The sequence below is a fragment of the Pholis gunnellus genome, assembly GCF_910591455.1.
Source record: "Pholis gunnellus genome assembly, chromosome: 2".
Classification (NCBI taxonomy): Eukaryota; Metazoa; Chordata; class Actinopteri; order Perciformes; family Pholidae; genus Pholis; species Pholis gunnellus.
Window position 1 is genome coordinate 23,160,641 of NC_136536.1, and position 22,145 is coordinate 23,182,785.

The following is a 22,145-nucleotide window of genomic DNA, read 5'->3' on the forward strand; positions in this document are numbered from 1 at the left end:
ATAACAATAAAACTGATTATGACTGGCACAGTAAATCACACTTCAAGAAATAATAAATCAATAGGAGTAAGTAGCAGGAGATGGCTGAAACCTGCCGGTACACACTCTTTCTGTTTTGAGTCATACCGATATATGTCAGTGATGATGGATATGTGAACAATTAAGACTAATCTGTGCGTTTCACCTCCGACCTCGGGCAATTTGGGGGTCTCATGTGGGGGCCAAATAATCATGTTGGAAAAGCCGACTCTTTTGAGCTCAGCAGCTGGAGAAAAGCTTTTTGTCACCATCACGATGGGCCCCGGGGAGCAAAGAGTAAAAGAAATGAACAGCACAGCAAAACACAACTATGATTCAAGCTGGAAATGCCCACTTGTATCCGGGGTGAGCAGTCAAAGAGGAGGGAAACACAAAAAGATCCGGGAAAAACTAGTTATGTTCTGGGCATAAAACTAAAAGAAATGAAAGAAGAAAGAAATGATCACAAAAAAAATATGAATGCTTTAATCCCTAATATGAACAAACCCCTCTGTAAAAACCTTCAGAATATATATATGAATGAAACTGTAAAGTTTGGTGCATGTAAGAGCTACTGGAGTGGAGATTGCTGGTTCAAAGTCTGAGAAAACAACTCATTGTAAAGATATTTATTGTAAAATGACATTTGAAGACACTACAGGTGAAAAAGGTAAAAAGAAAATACTAGATACCACCATCAAACTTCCCCAGTGAATTACTTACAATAAGACAATTATTATTTGTAAACCATGTTTTCTGAAACGTTATGTTTAAATATGCAAATGAGGCATTATCTAACAGTAACCTTTGGTGAATTTAGAAGAAATCTACGACGCAAAAAGACAAAGTAGCACAATAAAATATAAATGTGTATTTGGATGTTTCCTTTCCACTAGTCTGAAAGAAAAATAGCCAAAAAACTCAAAATGTATGTTTGTAGTTGGTGTTGTTTCCCCTCGACTTAAAGCGCTTTCAGCTGTATTTCTATACGATAGGTGCTATAAAAGTGAATACATTTGTCTTATCATTAGAATTATAAGTCGTAATAGTAGTGGCATTCCTATTACATTCTGCGCATGTGAATATATTGTCCCTTCATATTTCAAGAGAGCAGAGTTTTTGAATTAAATGGACTGGCTTCACCACTGTTCACAACATGTTTCCCATGGTGCAATGTATCACTGGGTCTACCGCGTTCATAAATGTGGAGCGGAAACTCATTTAGAGTAGAGAAAGCTCCTGAGAACAATTGGGCTACGTAGAAAAATGTCACAGAATCTGTGTGTGGTGCATATCTTTTATTAGTTGCTTCTCTCAATCGTAAAATCAAGCAGCACTCGGCATAGTTCAAGTAATAAAAACAGTTAGAATAAGGGCAATCGGTTGATGGGGAACAGCAAAAAGTGTTGTTTTTTTTCTTCTTTTCCAAACTTCAAGCAGTCAAGACACCAGTTATCTCCCATTCACCCTTCTACTTTTTGCCATCATAGTGTTTTTATTTGTCATGAGCTGTGCATACTTCATGAATCCAGGGCAAACCTGCTCTACAAAAAGCTCAAACAGTCAAAGTGCAGAAATAGGCTGCTACAGTACAACAGAGACTGGTCCAGGAAAGAAAAGTCACCAAAAACAAGGAGCGAGTTCTCAGACGAGGAGAGGGTTGTCGAGCACGGCCACTCCCGCTGCCACGCCTCCGTCCGAGTGCTCGGAACTCTTGGTCCTCAGCAGATGGCCCGCGCACTCGTTCATCACCATGTCTTTACCCCGTCTGTGAGGAAACAAACAGAGGTGGCCGATCAGAAAGAGTTTGGCGTTAACTCGGCAGGGTTGAAAGTGTCCACTCTCTTGGTTTTTTAGGTCTTAAATGTAAACAGACGTTGTGGTAAAACAGCAACGTCTGATTGTTTTTGGCCACTAGGGGGCAGCGGAGAACCCTATGAGTGACCCGACAGAGACTAATTCCTCTTTTTTTACAGTTCAAGGAGTGGATCAGATCTGCCCTGCCTTTGTCGAGGTTAAAGTTTTGTTTATATTTGCATTTGGCGCCGTAGTGAAAGCCTCCGCAGACGCCGCTTGCTTCGTGCATGACGCGCTGGCCTTAATTTTATAGCTACAGAGCCTCTCTGCTGTACACCACAGTGTACGTTCTACGTGATTGGTTGGTACCTTTACTTGCGGTGCAAAAAGAAAATCAATGCCGTCTCTTTTTGGCCGTGTGATATTAGTGCTCTGTGTTAAAGTGCTAATGACAAAAACAATGCAAATTGCTGCATGAATACAAAAAACGTTAAGTTAGAGATCCCATCTTTCCCATTACACAAAGAGCATTCTGTGCCAATGAAATAGTGATCACACACACCTGACATATGTTCCAAACACTCCCAGCTCACTGAGGCAGTTACTGATTTTGAGAGGCGCGTCTCGTCTCAGCAGGTAGTTCTGTACTGGGACGGGGTGGATTTTGTCCATCAGAATGTAGGCCGTCCTCTCCGTGGTCCCCTTCGCTCCCTGCAGGACCCGGCAGATCTCCGATCCATAGATGTTGTTCCCTGGAAAGACGAGGACGGGTAAGAAACTGTTCGCATGCTGCAAATACAGCTGTGTCATTTCAAACTCTCCTGGTTCAAGAAATGGCGGCCAATGTGGATTTTTTGGGGGATTTTGCTGCATGGGGGGAATCATTGGTGAAGAGGTTTTTCTCCTGTTTATTGCGTTGTACCTCCTCCTTCTCGCTGGGGCTTCAGGACGAACCGGTCCGGTGCTGCCAAAGCCATTGCTACCGTTTTGTCACCTTCTGGTCCCTAAAGACGACGGCGACAAAGAACAAAGTCATTCTACCTCATGAAGTAAAACAAAACAAACAACTTCCCTGCTCCTTGAACATGAACATGAATGTGTGAACGTGTTATTTTCTCACCATGTCTAGAGTGTAGAGGCCAGCGAACGTCGCTCTGATCTGCTCCACTACTCGGGGCTGGTCGGAGAAGAACCGCTCCAGGACTCCGGGTCTGGCGAGCACCTGCTGGACCTTCTTGGTTCCAGCTAGGTGAGTGCTGATATCTGGACATTTCACGGCCAGAGAGCGCTCCATCAGGAGACGAGCGTCCCAAGTCTACAATTCAAAAAACACAAAGTGTTTTACTCTCCTTACTGGCGAGAATTCTGACACACCCAGTGCATTGGAATCTGTTCATTTGTTGTGAAAAACAACATGGCGATGGCCATAATTCAAGATGGCGACGGCGAAATAAGGTGATTATACACTCATGAAAACATTGTACATTATATTCAATTTCTGCCAATATATCCCCCCTAAATCCTACACGCTGTCCCCTTAAATCCTATATAGCCTAATGAGAGAATTGACTATTCTGCCACACTGGACATAAATTGTCTAAATTGTGGAAATAAAGTTGTGTCCGTCTCTTAGGCAAACCTGCAAGCAGCCAGTTTTTTTCTCTTCGATGTCCTTGCATTAATCATAGTTTTCCATCTTGAATGCACTTCACAAAGTCATTAAGTAAAACTACTAGAACTTGAATTAAAGATTTAAAAGGGAGGACCTGTTCAGAAATGTAGTTCTGAGGCATGTAGCCATTCCTGAAGTACACCACTGCCACCTCGTGGCCGTCACTGAAACGAGAGGAGTATGATGATGTATCATTTCATTTTCATAATTCTATCTAATCAAATAGTGTATGAATATTCCATTGTATACCATGTATTAATTTAGACTGAACTGACAGAAACAGACTTACACAAATAGCTTCTTGTCCTGATCAAGGGACCCTGTTTTACTAACGTCATCGAAACGCTTTCTTATGGTGGGAATGTTCCTGAAACACATGGACAATAGTGTGTCGGTTACATAAAAAGCACCGCTTTTCACACCAAATATGTGCCAACGACATGAATGTGCACTTCAATCCAGGATGATTAAAAATGCAAACAGAGGCATTACAAGATAACGGACACTAAAAGTGAATCCACATATTCCAGTCCGTCAGGTTTGCAGCATTTACACATACCTCTTCCACAGTTCGCTCTCTATGTATCGTTGATCAAAGATGTTCCTTTGGCTCTCCTCCACCAAGAACATGACGGCTGCTCTGTAATGACAAACGATTGCTCTCACTGCTACCGGTACACATTATTCTGGACATTTGGTTACGCTGAATAGTCCACGAATCTCACCGCCAATTGTTTTTGATCGACTGCTTTCTACCAATAGCGGCCTATGGTCCCTATATTATTAGGTAATAAGAAGAACCTGAACATATTTATTTTACGATACTGAAAATCGATCCAATACCAGTGCATTAAAAACTAAAATAAGTTCAACAGGTCACAATTACCTCTGTAATATCTAATTTACATTGCTGTGAAAACTATTCCTTCAAACAACAGAATTTATTCCAAGTGTCTCAGCAGTTTACAAGATTACATTTAACCATATAATGATAATTTACCTTTGCCCAATACTCATTTGTACGGTTTGGAGCTTGAACGCACCATCATGCAACTCAATGCCACCTCCGTTAATGTTAGCAGTTAGCTCCGTTATTTAGCCAAGCAGGGCTGCGCTGCCCACCGGCTGCTAACGGCTAACGTTAACTAGCTGTAGGACGTATAGGAGGCATTTCTGATACTGGTATCAGAACAACTCTTGTACCTATATGCCTGTGCTTTCAAATACACAATGCAGTGTACTGGTCTACCAACATGAGCACAGATCTTTAGGACAGACTTGATCTCCTATTAGTTTAAGGTATTGGTGTGATGCAAACGGTATTTAAGTAGCAGAGCTTTTATATTTCACCAGAAAGCTGTTTACTTGAGATTCTTTGTGAGATGAATTCATTCATCCAGCACTTGACCTTAGGATAAGTAGATGGAACAGTGAGTGAGTAAAGTCAGGACATCCATATGGCAAGGACAGGTAGTTTTGTATAGTCGAGTGGATGTTGGATGTACTAAATTCCTACCTCTCTGATCCATAGAGCTCCCAGGCTTTGGCAACAGCGCCGGCCAGACCAGAGGCAGGGTTGTTGTCTAGGATCCGCTGGCTCTCCTCTAGTTTACCAGCCACCTTAAGGACGTGTCTGTCGGGGAAGATGAAAAAATACTTATGGTAAAGTAAATCACAGCTACAAATAAAAGCACAATCTATAGGTTAATGATCTTACCGGTGAACATCTGGCGTGCGTGATGAGAGACCTCCGAAACTGGCAGCAATGGTGTTGATTTCTATCTGCTTCAGAGACGACGACCCGTCCTCCCCCTGGTCCAGCATGTAGTCGGACCGATTGAGACCCAACACAATAGACTGGAAAGAAGGCAAAGAATTCCTAAAAGGCATTGATGAAGGCTAATCTTGCCTTCTTCTGCGGCAAACTGCTTTATATTTCTGGTGGGCAGTTATTGCAGTATCATCGAGGACTGCCACTTAGCCGCTGCTACGCGGGCGGACAGCTTGGGGAGTTTCATTTTGTTTTTAGCGAGATTGTATGGAGTGTAATAATGATTAAATAATACAAATAAATATATCTGCGTGCTGTCGGGACCTTGTAAGGGGGGTATAAAACAGGGGGAACACCATTTACCTTCTGCTGCTCTGTATTCCTTAACAAAACATTACATTGTTTGCTATCTAAAAAGTTAGTTAGTTAGCCAAACGTTATATATGATGACATGACAGCGACGCTCTTTTTTTCTCCTCCAAGATGAAGAGTAGGAGAATTACGCGAGTCAGAGTTATCTCACACGGCATTCTCCAAAAAGAGAAAAGTGGTCAGAGAGACCAGAGTCTTTAACCAAGACTGGACAGACTGTTACAGGTTCATTCTTCCCACGGGCAGTTCAAAACCAGTGTGTCTCATATGTTCAGAGACTGTGATGATTATTAAAAGCGGTAACGTGAAGCGCCACTACGAGACAAAGCACAACTCTTTTGAGCAAACGTACCCACTCACATCCGAAATGAAGGAACAGAAAATAAACCTAAGAGCCCAATATGATCGGAATCCTAACACATGAATTCACTGACCAACAATGATGTTAACAGAGAGGAATAGAGCTGAAACAAGTGGCTTCAATAACAACAGCACGCTAATTTCTCTTATTAGACGATATAATATCATGGCTTTTTTGGTTGACATCACTTCACACCTGAAATTCAATATACAGTATATGGGACTAAATCGTAGCGCAAGTTAGACATTATTGTGATGTTCCGGATCTTTGCACGAGGAAATTCTCTTGAAGTGGACCTCGTTGAACTTAAATTGAATACCCCTGTTTTATAATATGCAAACAAATTACTCTTTTTTTTCTTTTTGTGGCTAGAAGATAAGGCCTCCGACCCCAAAACGACAGATCATCTTCAGTAGAAGTTTTTTGAAGTTTTCAAAATGGCCGGCATACCTGAGCCTTTCCTTCTTTTAGGATTTGTTGGTGGATCCTGAACAACCTTGCGGTGAAATCGTCCACGTCAATGGTGCTAAAAACAAAGAATGTCACCCTGTTAAAACCCTGAAAAAAACACTTGTGGTGGTCTTTAGTAGAAGTATTGAACTGCGCGCACACACACACACACACACGCACACGCGCACACACGCACACGCACACACGCACACACACGCCACCATTATTGTTGGCTCGTATTGCTACCTGGCCAGAGCCTCTTGCAGAAAGTCTGGATCCTGGCTGATCTTGTCCACCAGCGTGTTGTAGTGCGTTTGCACCGCCAGAGCCTGGAGAAACACGGCCTTGGGCACGGGTGAGGGGAAGAGCGTGAACGGAGCGTACGTCACCAGCTGAAAAGCAAAACAAAGTTGTGAGAAAAGAACGCGGACTTCCAAAGACCACTCATCACTGAACACAAGCAATGGAAGCGGCATTGGCATGTGAGGAATGAAAACAAGCACTCGGGCTAAAGAGCCCTGTGACCGCAGACAGCGGCGCGATAAAGATCTGCCACAAATCCCGTTCCCTGAAGCCGCATAAATTCCTGACATGACTTCCCATTGAACGCGCCGGTTGTAACAGCAAAGGCTTAACAGCCCGCTGGTACGGAATCCCGCCCTCTCTTAGCGCCCGAGGCTCCCTTTGTCACACCACACAAATACATGTTCATATCTATTCGCACTAGAAATAGACTTTTTAGAAATGCAAGGACTGACAAAGCGAAGACACTTCTTTTATTGAGCGATGACCTCACACATAACTGCTCAACTACCAGTTGTGTATTCACAGTGCTAGAAATTATTTTGCTGCTAAATGGACAGTGTGACTAAAGCATTTTGCTGGATATCGATTCATTAATCCATGCAGTCTGCATAGACGGAGTGCTGGTCTTAGAACTGTTGTGGTTGTACACGTTTTTTTCCCCCCTCCAACAAAAAAACGTATCTGATACCCAAATAATCCCTGTTTGCTAGATTGCTGCTTTTATAGGTAATCCCTTTGTGCGTATCGTTGACACTCGTTGCGCTCTCTGTGTGATATACCTCGTGTTCCTGCAGCCTTTACGTTTAGCGGACAGAAAATCGGGCAGAGAAACTGGAGGGTTTACGAGTTACGGGGTGATTATCGCTACCAGAGGAATGCAGCTTCTTCACAGTGGTTCTATCGCCTAATCTAGTAGTTAAGTGTTAACAAATGATATCTAAGGCGGTTGTAAATGATTTTCCAACCCTGACACAGGTCAGCTGTTCTCTGATTCACATTCAGTAGGGGTTAAAAGGCAATCTGGGTTTTGTAAGTGTTCTGTCCAAGATGAGGGACGAACCAATTAAAAAGCATGCATATGTATGTGTCACTGAACTTCTTCTTATTTACTCACATTACATGAAAAGTGTTTGCAAATGCACCCTAGACCCAAGCTCTTAAACTAACAAACAAAGTTAACAAGATCTCTAAAGTGGCAGATGCCAATGCTGGGCAATGCTAGTATTCTATAATGCGTTATGTGAAGTATATCATAATAATCTGTGCAGATCAGCTAAAGAAATGTCTCAGTTTACTTCCGACGAGTTGGAGGACTCTTGGATCCTCATGAGGACGCCCTGCAGAAGTGCTTCATCTTTTGCCGCCTCTGCCAAGTCCTTTATCAGCGCACCATCCATCATGATCTCGTCTGGTATCCCCTGGGCCATTCTGATTGCTGAAATATGACATCGCAGCACATAAAAGGACATCATTAGAAGGGCTGCTTGGCACGAGTCGGTCGAATTTCGACACTTGCCAATCAATTCTGGAAACGTAACAGGGTCCAAATCTGTATTCTGAGTTTTGCTTGCGAGGATACCTTTTTGTTTTAGATTACAGCATATGTCAGTAAATTAACCTGTATTTGTTTGTAATATACCTGTTTAAAACTATATGGGCAATACTACAACTACTGTAACTAAAATAATAATAACAACAACAATAATAATAACTTAGGCATAACAATATGACCATGTGTGTGTGTGTATATATATATATATATATATATATATATATATATATATATATATATCAGTGGTGGGCCGTCACATAAATAATAAGTTACCATTATAGTTAGTTGTTGCTGTGTAGCAGCCAGTAGCACTAATTCAGTACAAGAGTTTACCAAATTGCTTTGACATTACACATAGACAAAAAAAGCTATAAACATATGTGTACATTAAAAATAAATAGGACATTCGACAGAATTACAATTTAGAAAATGTTGGTTAATTAACACACTAACATAAACAGGTGCATGAAGTCGCTTCCTGTGTAACTCCTGTTTTAGGTCCGTGTTACTATAAAGAGAACGCTCGGAACTACAGCTGCACTAATCAGGAAGTTAACGTAATAAGTTGAACATATGGCATATGTTTGAATACCGTCGGCTGTACGTTTGTGGACGGTAGTTAACATTATTTACCTTCACGCTTAGCAGCTTCCTCCAGTCCGTGTGTCGCCTTCCGCTCGACGGGTCTCACAAGCACAACGTGCAGGTTTGTGTTAACCAGATAATATCACCTTTTAAAGTGCACTGTACTCTGTTATGCTACAACATAGCCGCCTGTACCGCATGACAGTCCAAATCTGCTAGATGCTATACATACGCTAACCTGCGGTGCTTATTATTCAGGAAGGTTGCCTGCTATTGGCTAGTCAGACTTTGTTCAACCAATCAGTGCTCAGAACGTCACAAGAAAAGGTTGACGTCCGGTCCACCCCCTGAAACTGAAAGTGCGGGGCTCCAAATGCTGACTGAAGAATGAGACTGCATTTATTTAGACTCACGTTCACCTGAGAAGAGACAAGGAAGCTTACATTTACTTTAAAGGTTCCTTGGGCATTTATGTGTCAGATAATGTGCATGGCTCATAAGTTGATAAAGAGATGCATAACTGTAATGTTTCTGTATTGTAATTATGACCCAGACGAACAACGACTTGATTCACTGCAACAGGCTTTGATCCCGGGGATCGTATACACGCTGTTAATGCCGTCTTGCTGACTGCTTGTATTTATATATATCGTACCATACAGAAACATTACAATAACATACTTTTTAAAACAATAAAAAAAAAATAATGAAGATCAAAAACAAGTGTAGTTTCACCATCAAGTCCACATAAAGAGGATATATATGGGAATACAATGTATGCAGTAAATACATGAATTATTGTAAAAAAAAAAACGTATGCAATAGGCTAATATATTGCAAATGGCAATGAAAAGAGTTCAGCCTGGGGCAGGGATTCCCTTGTTGTCAGCCCACTCCACACCAGCAGAGGGAGCTTTAGCTTTATTAATTAATACAAGTCACACAGCTCTTCCTGTAAACTTCCTGGTTCAGCATAACCTTCCATAAGCTTTAATGCATACAAGCTGCACAGGCCCTTCAAGCTAGGCTTCAGTCAGGTCTGTCAACTCAGCATATGAGGGGGTGTGGGGGGGGGGAATAAACAAAGAGATCAAGTGTATCTGGAGGGATGTCACATTGGCAGCACATGACACGGTGGCAGAGGGATCAGCCAGCACTGAACTGTGTGACTGTGAACATTTGTACTGTTGTTTGTCCGCGTGCTCGTAGATGGCGAGCGGAAAGCTGTCGAGGGCCGAGGCGTTGGCGTGTCCAGGCTGCAGGCACGCCTGCCACGTGATGCTCTACTGTGACACGAAAACTCTGCTGTTTGGGAGCATCCCCATCCGACACATCATACTGGTGAGAAAGAGTCACTGTTTGTGTGCGTGTGTGTGTGTGTGTATAACAGCTTTTGTCACTTCCCACAGATGCAGATGCGCTTTGACGGTCTGCTTGGTTTCCCTGGAGGGTGAGTCTTTTAAAAAAAAAAGGAAAAAAATCCTTTTATGAGCACAGGTACATTTAGCGCAGTCTCTCCCTTTCTTCAGAGAGTGAGCCCCATCAAAAGATGTAAACCTGCGCAGTGCAGAACAAACACTCACCCATTTTCACTGGAGCACTCAAACAACAAGGATGAACTGAACGTATGAGAAAACACGCTTGACAGGTTCTTCTGTAAGATACCTTTATCTTGCTATAAAAAAAATACACTAAAAAGAACTGTAACTGCCAGACACATACTGCTTTATTAGTACGCAGCTCAATATGAATCACTTGTGCCTTTTGTGTCTGTGATTTACGGAGTCTCTGCCAGAAATTTGCCAACACTGTGAAATTATGTAACGAGGCGAGAAGAAAAGTCTGGGAAAAAAAACATGACGACATATGCAAATGAATAGCCAGGAGCAGCACTATCCCAGTTTACATGCACTACGTATTGTATTCAGTATATTGCATGTACTAATTGTATAAATATACTGTGTTTGCAGTTAGTATAGAAGAAAATCTTTACACTTAACCGTTTTATACTTACAGGAAAGGATACAATACGTGCTCCAATGCGTGTTAATCAAACTGCGCATTTGGAACGTCACCTCCAGTAAAACATCCCAAATACACAGCAAAGTGCTTAAGATGTAATGGATGGATCATGTTGAAATTTGGTTCAGACATTGGTGGTTTCCCTTCTGGATTAATGTAACATTTTAAAATACTTAAGTAACAGCCTCAGCTGCACTGTGTTTAGTGCTAATAGAGCGATACAGGGACGAGGTATTTTTGCAGGCCAACACCGGAAGTTAGCATCACACTGGTTCCCCTTCGACAAAAAGCCAATGGGATTTTTCCATTGGCTTTTGGATTATTGCAGAAAATAATCTCTGTGGAAAACAAACGTTTATGATAGTCACACAGCCCTAACTCTAAACCTGAGCCAGCCCTAACTCTAAACCTGAGCCAGCCCTAACTATAAACCTGAGCCAGCCCTAACTCTAAACCTGAGCCAGCCCTAACTCTAAACCTGAGCCAGCCCTAACTCTAAACCTGAGCCGGCCCTAACTCTAAACCTGAGCCAGCCCTAACTATGAACCTGAGCAAGCCCTAACTATAAACCTGAGCCGGCCCTAACTATAAACCTGAGCCGGCCCTAACTATAGACCTGAGCCAGCCCTAACTATAGACCTGAGCCAGCCCTAACTATAGACCTGAGCCGGCCCTAACTATAAACCTGAGCCGGCCCTAACTATAAACCTGAGCCGGCCCTAACTATAAACCTGAGCCGGCCCTAACTATAAACCTGAGCCGGCCCTAACTCTAAACCTGAGCCGGCCCTAACTCTAAACCTGAGCCGGCCCTAACTATGAACCTGAGCCGGCCCTAACTATAAACCTGAGCCGGCCCTAACTATAGACCTGAGCCAGCCCTAACTATAGACCTGAGCCGGCCCTAACTATAAACCTGAGCCGGCCCTAACTATAAACCTGAGCCGGCCCTAACTATAAAACTGAGCCGGCCCTAACTATAAACCTGAGCCGGCCCTAACTATAAACCTGAGCCGGCCCTAACTATAAACCTGAGCCGGCCCTAACTATAAACCTGAGCCAGCCCTAACTATAAACCTGAGCCAGCCCTAACTCTAAACCTGAGCCAGCCCTAACTATAAACCTGAGCCGGCCCTAACTATAAACCTGAGCCAGCCCTAACTATAAGCACTATCAAAAAGGAAAGCCTTAAGCCTACTCTTAAATGTGGTGAGTGCGTCTGCCCCCCGGACTGAAACGGGAAGCTGGTTCCCCAGAAGAGGAGCTTGATAAATGAAGGCTCTGGTTCACATCCTACTTTTTAAGACTCTAAGAAACTAGAGTAAAATTGTAAACTCAAGTTTACAATTTTACTTGAGTTGTAAACTCAGTTGTAAACTCAAGTTTACAATTTTACTGAGGTAACAAATCAAGTGAGAAGTAGTGTAATTTTCTCATAGACTTCTATACAATCTGACTACTTTTTGCAACCGGTCAGTAGAGAGAATGCAAGTTTTAAGACACTTCCGCATTGACTTCACTCGGCAGAACCGGAGGTTGCCGCCTGGCTGCCACTCAGATACTTCTGGGTTATTTCACTCAGTTAGGAACCTTCCGAAGCCGAAAGTATGTGTACGCGGAAGACGTCTCTTATTATTTCCAAGAACAAGGAGTGCTGGAAGCTGTATTCTACAAGTTTGCGAGACGAGTCAAAGTCACCCACGAAAGCATTGGCACAAATAAACAATAAACAAGTCGCGGATTCAAATATGTCGGCGGCAGAGTCGTGATTCGTTCGCTCGCTCCACACAAAAGTGTCTTCCGGTACAGATTTCCCTGAATGTCGATCCCTGGCTCCCATTCACACACGAGCCCATGAGGGAAATTCCCCCCAAAAGAATAACTTGGCGACGCTGTTGAGATGCGGCGTCGTTCTCGTGACTCGAGGCTCAGCACCACCTCAGCCAACTCGTTTTGGGTTTTTAAAATTGAATGAGCTTTTTAATCAGCCCGAGGAGTCTCTGAGGGGCAATGCAGCTGACATCGTTTGTCGACTTTCATCTCTGATCCCGACCTTTGACCCCGCACTCCCACGCCGCAGGTTCGTCAACCCTTCGGAGGAGTCCCTGGAGGCGGGGCTCACCAGGGAATTGTCAGAGGAGCTGGGCGTGGCTCTTTCTATACTGGAGGAAGATCACGTGGACTCGTGCTACGCCCCTGCTTCCTCCTCCTCCTCCCCCCGTCTCATCACTCACTTCTACGCAAAGAAGATGGAGGAGGAGCAGATTAGGGAGGTGGAGAGAGCCGCCGTGACCACGGCAACAGATCACGGACAGGAGGTAGCGTGTCCTTTTCCTTCTAGAATGACTGATTGCAGCCATTAATCTGATCTCATGCTCCTCATCACCTGTTGTCTCTCTCTCTCTCTCTCTCTGCAGGTTCTAGGGATGGTCCGTGTCCCTCTCTACGCCATGGAAGGCGGGGGAGGCCTCGCGCCGTTCCTTTCGCACTCGTTCGTCGGCAACGCTCGCTTCCAGCTGACCGACACCCTGCTGCACCTCCACCTGGTCGCCCCGGAGGAGCTGCGGGAGGCTGGCGCGTGCTCGCTGAAGATACAGGCGCACGCCACAGAGGAGCTGCGGGCCGCCCTCGCGTCGGCGGAGGTGAAGAGCAAGTTGCTTTGAAACGCCACCTGCACGTGCACCACCAGCACATCCACTCAAGCACGCAGATCGCAGTTTGGCACATCGCAATCCACACACGCTTAGTGACTCGTAACCGCCTCACGCATCAAACTGTTTGGAGGAACTTTGAATCACCATTAATGCAAATAAAACACTTTTCCCATCATTTTTATTCCTGTTGCTGATTTAAAAAAAAAAAAAAAAAAAATGAATTGATATGAGGTGGAAGGAACCGTAACAACCTAATCAACACTTTAATTACATTTTGATGATTCCAGGAGGGATTTCGATGCACATCGAAATCTTTCAAATGCAAAATAGCAGGCAACAATGAAAAGCGAGCAGAACCATTAGACATTGCGTTACTGTGCTACCTTATACGGTAATGCACGTGCACCTCGTGGTAGTCCTCTAGAACCAAGATCAAAAGAGGGCAGCGCTCCTTTTAAATCAGCTTGAGGTCCGTCTCTGTGCTGTTCGGTTCCATTTATGAAGCTATATTGGCGGCGGCGCCCCGTGCAATCCGAGGATTAATTACGTCCGTGACATACAATATGGCCTGTGGGCGAAGATTTGATTCCGTTTTAAGTGCACCCTTGGTGCGCGTATACACGCCTGCACCAGATGTTCCTAACCTCATTCCCGGGCAATATAGCCTGGCAGTGAGCAAAGAGCAGAGACACGACGCTGCCTAATGTTCATCATAACTACTATTGGCGTACAATGTACAATCTATACACTGTTTTTTGTTGTTGTTGTTGCAGGTGAATCAACCGGACATGTTGCGTATAATACATGCAAAACACAGGGTTTGTATTTGATCCATTGCACTCACATTCAGTGTGACAAATCAGCCCTCCGTGTCTGATAAATGGGATGCAGAATATGCCTAATATTCAGCTTATTATTATATCATAGCTTTGTTATAGACTTAACAGGGACAGGTACATCCGTCATTCACCTCAGCAGCAGCAGGTGTTGATAGAATGAGTGATGCAGGTCGGATTCATTGGTGAAGGAGTGACTGAACGCCTGTCTCTCGATCAGAGTGTGTTTTTCTTCACAGCTGTCAAAAGGTAAAAAAAAATAAAAGATGCACCACATCCGGCTCAACAGACAGGAAGCAGATAGGAGACCGGTTATTAACGGAAAAAAAAATTCTATAGTTGTGTTTAGATGCGGGTCTGTTTTGCATGCGCGTGGTTGCACCTCGCAACGGTTGCACCTCGCAGGATGCTGTCATGTGATGGCGTTGTAAAGGGGGCGAAGAATACAAGGTCATCAGAAAAACATTGAGAGAGAGAGAGGGATGGAAGGCTAGAGTGAGGGAGGGATGGAGGGAGAGCAGGAGCGAGGGATGCTGAGGGAGAAAAGGCGGTGTATTCATAGCAGCAGCGGTATTTATAGCCGCCCGAGGAGAGGGGAGAGCAGGGGGGCGTGGCTTGGGCCGCGGCTCTCGCACTGCTGCTCCACGAGGCGGAGAGGGAGGGTTAGGGGAGGAGAGAGAGAGAGAGAGAGAGAGAGAGAGAGAGGGGAGGCTATTTGGCAGGAGAGGGAAGAAAGACGGGAGGGAGGGCTGTTTTTGAGTGTTTGTGTGTGTTTGCCTGAGAAATGAGAGAGAGAGCGAGAGAGGGAGGAGGGTACTGAGCTGAGAGAAATCTGTCAGATTCAAACACACTGCTCTCTCTGTGCGCGTGTCTGTATGTGTGTGTGACAGACAGAGAGAGAGAGAGAGAGAGAGCGCGAGGGATGAGAGGAGAGGAGGAGGAACAGATAGAAAAAGACAGCAGAGGAGCACAAAGTGAGGTACGTACGGCTGCCACGCTGCTCGTGAATCCAATAACAACCTGTGTGTTCGTGTAGCCTACAGTGTGTATATGTGCGCGTGTGTAAAAGTGTGCGCATGCTAGAGCATGCTAGTCTGTGTGTTCATATATAGTTTTTTAAAGGCGCGTTGTGTTCACTTGTGCGTGTGTGTGTGTGGAGGCTGTGTGTGTGTGTGTGTGTGTGTGTGGGGGGGGGGGGGGGGGGGGGGGGGTTCTAAGTGGACAAATGGATGCAGACTGTTATCAATTATGTAATATGTGTGCACCATTTCTAGTGTTGATGCTTTGTATGTGTGTGTCTGTGTGTGTTTACATGCTGTGGTGTTTTGCGTGGCCATTGTGTGGAGCGCCTCCACAGCGCCTTGACCATATGGGGTGGTTTACTAGCGTATAACTCAACCCCCCCTGAACACCACTGACAGCTAATTCACGTTCCCTTATTATATAACATAATGAAGAGCAGAGTCTCCTTTGTGCCGTTGGTTTTAGCAACACACTGCGATGGTCATGTGACACAGCACCCTGGTCATTGTGAAAGCTCTCTGTGACTTTGGTTATTTGAAACCTATACTTGTGCTTTAGATTGTGAGCGTACTGGATTTCAATCATAGAAAATGCAGCTCACAGGTTATACTGTACTCTTTACGGAACGTCCCGTCTCAGGGTCCACGATGCAGACCCCCCCCTGACCCCACACAGCCCCCGCTGCATCAAAGCAACCAAGGGAAACCAGTTGTTGTTTTACATAAACTCCTCAAAATTGAGAAATAGCCAACAAAAGAGGCAGAATCCTCTTTGTACCAGCGAGGAACAAAAGTGTGTCTTTTTTTCTTTTCTTTGTTTGACCCTGCACGTGCATTGAGGTGCATGAAGTGATGCAGATTCTGATCTGAATCCAAGACATGGTTTATCCGGTGTCTCCCTTACTTCTCAAACACCTGCATCTTCACAGAAACCTTACAATTCAAAAACACTTCTCCTCATCAAACAGCCGGAGGCGTGCTACTCGTCCGCAAGAGAAACAAGTTTTCTTCATAATTCAAGATAACATAATGTACAAAAGGTCATTTTGTTCTTGACGTGTTCCTTTAAACATGACATTTGAAACAACATGAGCAGAGATATGACATTTCTTTTCATCCTGTAACTTCTTTTACTTCAGTAAAAACAGAAATAACACTGTGTGTAGAAACACCACAAACATTTTGGCCAAAATAAGAACATGCGTATTATCAAAATATACTCTTAAGTGAAAGTACTCATCATGTCGAATGGTCCATGTTAGAGTGATGTATATTATTGCTTTATAGCCATTGATGCATTAACGTGTGTGAAATCACTTTAATGTCATTTCTTGAATCAGTATCTATCAAGTAACTGGCAACTAAAGACATGAGATGTGTGTAGTGGAGTAAAAGTATGGAGTAGCACAAAATAGAATGAGTTAAAGTATAACAGGATTCCCTCATACGTCCTGTAGTACAGGAGGAGCTGGGATCAGAGCTGGCAGTAGAACAGCATCTGAATTGACCTCCACTGAGCGCTGTCCCGGGGAGAAGTGGAGGTTTCAGCAGGGCATGTGGACCTGGATGTGGCCAACCTGGCGGCCCCTCGGACCCTCACAGCGCCCGACTGTCCGAGACTTCACTTCTTTTTTTTCAAAAATGTGTCTCTTTTTTTCCTCCCCTCATTCATGCTCTCCGCCAGGACGCACAGGTATGCATTCTGCAAACATTACCCGTAAATGATCCTCTACATCCATTTCTTTTGCAGTCTGTCTGATACAAACTGCCCTCAGTGCCATTGCAATTAAATAGCATGCAAGAATCTGAAAGGCACCTTATCAACCACTATGCCAAATACTATTAAATCCCACCCTTTTCCTTTAGAAATGTCACACTTTTCTTCAATGTGATGCATTACGTTGACACCTTGAAAGCAGTGTGTGTGTGTGTGTGTTTTGGCACTGAAGAAAACCGGGACTAAGCCGCTGCTGAAGACTTTCTGTGAGATTTGCAGGTACAGAGTAATTCTCTGCAGATGGTCCGTGGGTAAAAATACCTGTGGCAGCATGCAACAATATGGTTTCCTGTTTTGCAATGGCGGCAGCTGAGAAGGATGTAGAAGAGTGCAGAGAGACTTTGGCGGGAAGCAAACGTTTGTCAGTGGTGTGACGAGTTTGGATTTAGCCACTTTGCATGGCTGATTTTGCATCGGCCTCAAATCTCACGAGAGCCCTCTACCTGTTTCAGGAGGTTGGCTGTGTGAGCCGCTTTGTCAGATTTGCTTTGCAGTCTGGCAGCCGACGAAGGAGCTGACGATTCAGTTCCCAGCTTCCTGAGGTTTCAAAATGGATCAGAATCTGTGTTTTGCAGTGTCGTTAGAATCTGATCGGTTGTGTGTATTCAACACGTTCTTGTTCCAACTCGTCACATACTGAAGCTGTGTCAGGGTCGCTTTCTAACGCGCTGGGTATCCCGGCACACGGTCACAGTAAACACGCGTGTTAACGTTGTGGATTCAAACAAACACCATTTGGTTAGGTTAAGGAAAAACATCGTGGTTGGGCTTCAAATAAATACGTAAACTTAGGTTCAAGCAGCAAAACCTTTTAGTTATGTTTAGGAAAAACATCACGTTTGAAGTAGAAAAAAATTTAACAAAATTAAGGAAAACCCGTTACCAACATCACCAACGAGAAAACAACCGGTCTCATTTTTCTAATCGCCAATCGGAGCATACTGCGCTTCTTTTGTGATGGGATCTGCGCTAAAACAGAGCGTTTCAGACAAAGAGTGAATACAGGTATAGTCAGACCGACAGGATGAGAAAAATGTGTTTTTTGAACAATAAAGCACGACAACATGTTCTTGTAGAAACCCCAAATACAAGTAAGAACCTGTAAATGAGCTATATCTTTCACTGGAGGGACCTACAACAGTATTGCCAGACACTGTATATCTGTATATCCATCCAGATAACATAATTAAAAAAGAAAAGACATGACAGATGCTGTTGCTCTACACGTCATAATGAGTTCTGTAGATCACAAGCTGCTGTAAGCTGTGACTTTTGACAGCACAGGTCTGGTCTGCCGCTAGTTATTAGAGCTAATTCCATTACACTTCATGTCGGTGCTACACCCACAGTAAACTCCCCCAGGAGTACAGGATAACAGTGCACATACAGTGTGCATCACAATGAAGCTTATGTTTTCAGTTTGGTTCGTCGGTTTGTCTTTTTGCCAGCAGGAATATTGAAACACTACTGGCCTGATGTTCATGAAACTTGGTGGAAGGGTGTAGCCAAAGATATAGAGTAGGAAGTAGAAGGGACATTCCCATTAAAATCAACGTTGCAGGATGGTCGGAGTGATAGCCATTTTTAAAGTTGAACAACTTAATGCTTCCCACTCTTGTCACAGCATAGAAAAGCTATCACTGCTATCACCGGATGAGTGGCAGCTTTGTTCAGCTCATTTTTCTGTAACCAGTCATGTCATTTAAGTATCGTAAACTAGCCAGCTGTCCGCTAGTCAGCTAGCTGGCTTGTTAATTGCGCCACGCTTTAATGCAGCTCTCGTTACAGAAAACAAGCCGAACAGCAGGCTGGTAGCCAGTGGCACGGCCCCTTCACCTCGCTCCCCAATCGCTCGGGAGAAGGTCAAGCTACCGAGCTAACTAGCCAGCCACCCGGTGAGCTGCGACAACCCTTTATGGCCCCACTGACGCGTGTTGTCACCATAACAACTAACAACAATCGCCATCTTCTTTCGTTCTATTGGAGACAGTTCAATGTCCGTTCTACTCCTTTTTATATTTCTACTTGTGCAGCCAAGGCATATACACACATTCTTTTCCACTTATGGAGACGGCCCTGGCAGAGGTCTGTGCCCTTCTCGTTTTTTCATTCATTCATTTTCTTGTCTGCGTGATTGTTTAAAGCCATTTTGTTTTCAGTAGTCCTCCGATGACATTCATCCTATCCTACTTCATTGTGTTCTTCCTCCTGCAGCATAAATGGCAACACGCATCTTCTCCCAGTGGTGTTTTTGTCTGTAAGAGCCTCTCCAATCAGTCCATCGGTTAGACGGAGTGTCACACCTGACTCTACCTGACTTTGTGTTCAGAGCAGTGGACGTATTGCTGTAGTACGTCTCACAGCACGGGGCAGCATAAGATCATGCTCAACACTCTCACGCACCCCTTTTTTAACATTTCAGCGCTTAATCTGCGATCGGCACCGCGCCGATAAGGATGAGCCCGTGTGCGTGCTGTCAAGGCTCATTGTTTCCCCAAAAGTACAACTTTCCAGGAAGTGAGATCATCTGGCCGAGGGTCCCGTTGACACCCATGTGTTAGCAACGGTTGCGCTTTGACCCGTGGTTTGCAGGGATCAGGGACAGTTTTATTCCCAGCTGTTGAGAAACAATGCATCTGTAAGAATTTGGGGGGGGGGGGGGGGAGCATTGCTGCAAAAGCATTTCTGCAAAGCACATGATGCGAGATAACGTCTTGTATGGTGACCGGCTCAGCGTAGCACAGTGTGTTTGGAAATCCCCATACAATATCGGTCATAACATCAAACACAATATCCCACTTGTGCTGCTGCGGCTTCGTGCTCCGGTTTTTTTCCTTCAGAGGAAATTAGCAGAAAATCCCCTAAGCAGCAATACGGATCCATCGCACTTGTCGTCAATCTACTTTGTATTCAATTTGTGCGCCACACGACCTCCTCTTTCAGTCAATGCCCTTGACTTTCAGTATGAAACACTGTTCCCAGATAACCTCCATCTCTCTGCCCCCGTTGCCCTTTTTGCCCCCCCCCCCCCCCCCCCCTCCCCCTCAATCAGCCTTTCCCCCGATCTTTCACTAAAGCTCTCACAACCCCCTCCTCTCCGCTCCTCAGATCATTTACATTCGCTTTGTTCTGCACAGATTAAGGTCGCACGCTGATGAAGGCCTCCGAGGTCTCGCAGTCTCATTTTCAGAAACATCTCCGCTGCACTTCTCTATTTGCTCGTAGTTCTGAAACCGTCACTGAACGGTGTGTTTGCACCACATCCACCGCACAGCTCTTTGGAAGAGGAAATGACAGGCTGGCAGCACTTGAGTAGTTCTGAGTGAAAGACTTTCCTTACGATAAAACCCGATACATGCAACAGCGTTCTGACGGTATAGAGCTGTTAAAACAATGCCCTCATGCTTTCAAACCTCCATCCACAATATTACATTTTCCCGCCACGCCGAGGCTTAAACAGGAGACCCCCGTTAGGCCACATTAAGCCACATTAAATCTGGCTGGTGTTGGAGTGAGTGTGTTTCGCTTCAGCTGCCGTTGTGGCTTTTAACCCCACAGGCTGATTGAGGAACAAAGTTTCCAGTGAAAGCGACACACTTTGGCACTCATTGCAGAGGGCTGAAACCCGTTGAGAAACTGACACAGGATGTGGGACATGAAGGTGTGTGTGTGTGTGTGTGTGTGTGTGTGTGTGTGTGTGTGTGTGTGTGTGTGTGTGTGTGTGTGTGTGTGTGTGTGTGTGTGAGTGTGTGAGTGAAGTCCCCTTTTCAGTACAGTTTACGCTGACTAATAAACAACCATGCAAATGCCTGTGTCTAATGCGATGTAAGCATTTAGTAATGTGTAGGAATGATTTGCTAAATCTTTATAAATGTAGGCTGGCTGGACTTTCACTGTCCACTGCACACAAGGTTCAGAAGTAGATTGTTTTATTGTCTCACAAAGCTAACCTTCTCACTTAACAGCATCCAAACTGTTTAAGTCATTTAAAAGATGGCATACTCTGCCTTTTAAAGGGCTACTCCGATGATTTATAATGAACTTCCATATTGTTGGAAGCCTTTCGTTGAACAGTTGAAATTGACACAGCAGAGGCCAAGATATCCTCATAGGTCCCTATTTGTGTCCCACAAGTTCTTCAGCCTACACTTCCCATAATGCATCTGAATGCCTACTGTAATTGCACACTCCCTGCTTGGTTAAACACCAATGTCTTTTGAATTGAAGTTTTACATTAAAGGTCAAATAGACTCGTGAAGTGCACAGAGCAGTGTTGGGCGCCCCCGGTTCGGGTAATAAAAGTCCCATTCATTGTCTCCCCAGACAACGTTACATACCAGCTCTTCAGATGCTAACTGTAAGCTAGCTAGCAGAGGCCTCGGCCGTGTCTGTGGGACTGAACCCAAACGTGTTGTTTCCCGCCGTTCTCTCCTTTGTCCTCTTGCCTCTGTCCTCTTGCCTCTGTACTTTCATACAGACCAGGGATACACGCACGTTTGGAACATTTTTTAATTTGCATGGATGTGTCTTCACAGTCACTTCCTGGTGTATTCTTATCCAATTCTATATTTTTGTTGATTTTATATGCAATTACGCTGCCTCATGGTTCGTCATGTGCTCTGTCTGAACACAGTCAGTGCCAAAGATGAACAAATATGTTACAAAATACCTACTACCTTGATAAAAAGTCTAGACTGTGTAGATATTAAAAAAAATGCGGTTGTCTAATGTCCTTGACTCTATTTGTGAAAAAACTGCTCACACATCTCTTGTGAGGCATCAGTAAAATGACAGAGGGGGGGGTGACCACTGAGTTGATTATCTTAAATAGGATTCTCGGATTCCAGTGATTTGCTAAAATTAAGTTGGAGAAGAAGGAAGTTCTTGCTTCATTGCATCTTTCCAACTCTCTATAAAATACATGTAGATCTGTTTTTTTCCATTTTCGTTC

The 22,145-nt window shown here is 44.3% G+C and overlaps 2 protein-coding genes across 3 annotated transcripts; one reads left to right on the forward strand and one right to left on the reverse strand.

Moving 5' to 3' along the window:
• Positions 1-677: 677 nt before the first annotated feature.
• gss (glutathione synthetase) lies at positions 678-9,090 on the reverse strand. Its single transcript, XM_079171067.1, has 13 exons — positions 8,933-9,090; positions 8,043-8,182; positions 6,688-6,833; positions 6,442-6,517; positions 5,205-5,344; positions 5,004-5,120; positions 4,047-4,127; positions 3,777-3,854; positions 3,582-3,651; positions 2,936-3,130; positions 2,738-2,819; positions 2,378-2,567; positions 678-1,786 (listed from the first exon to the last, which is right to left on the reverse strand). Exons 2-13 carry the CDS (start codon positions 8,172-8,174, stop codon positions 1,663-1,665), a joined length of 1,431 nt encoding a protein of 476 aa, XP_079027193.1. The 5' UTR covers positions 8,175-8,182; positions 8,933-9,090; the 3' UTR covers positions 678-1,662.
• On the forward strand, positions 8,857-13,725 carry LOC306704643 (U8 snoRNA-decapping enzyme). 2 transcript variants are annotated; one of them, XM_079171081.1, is made up of 5 exons: positions 8,857-9,005; positions 10,094-10,225; positions 10,294-10,334; positions 12,986-13,223; positions 13,323-13,725. In XM_079171081.1, the coding sequence occupies exons 2-5, from the start codon at positions 10,094-10,096 to the stop codon at positions 13,566-13,568; spliced, it is 657 nt and encodes a 218-aa protein (XP_079027207.1). In that variant the 5' UTR covers positions 8,857-9,005; the 3' UTR covers positions 13,569-13,725. The 2 variants fall into 2 exon arrangements, with proteins under 2 accessions (XP_079027207.1, XP_079027208.1); XM_079171082.1 differs by lacking the exon at positions 8,857-9,005 and adding an exon at positions 9,839-9,921.
• Positions 13,726-22,145: the final 8,420 nt, after the last annotated feature.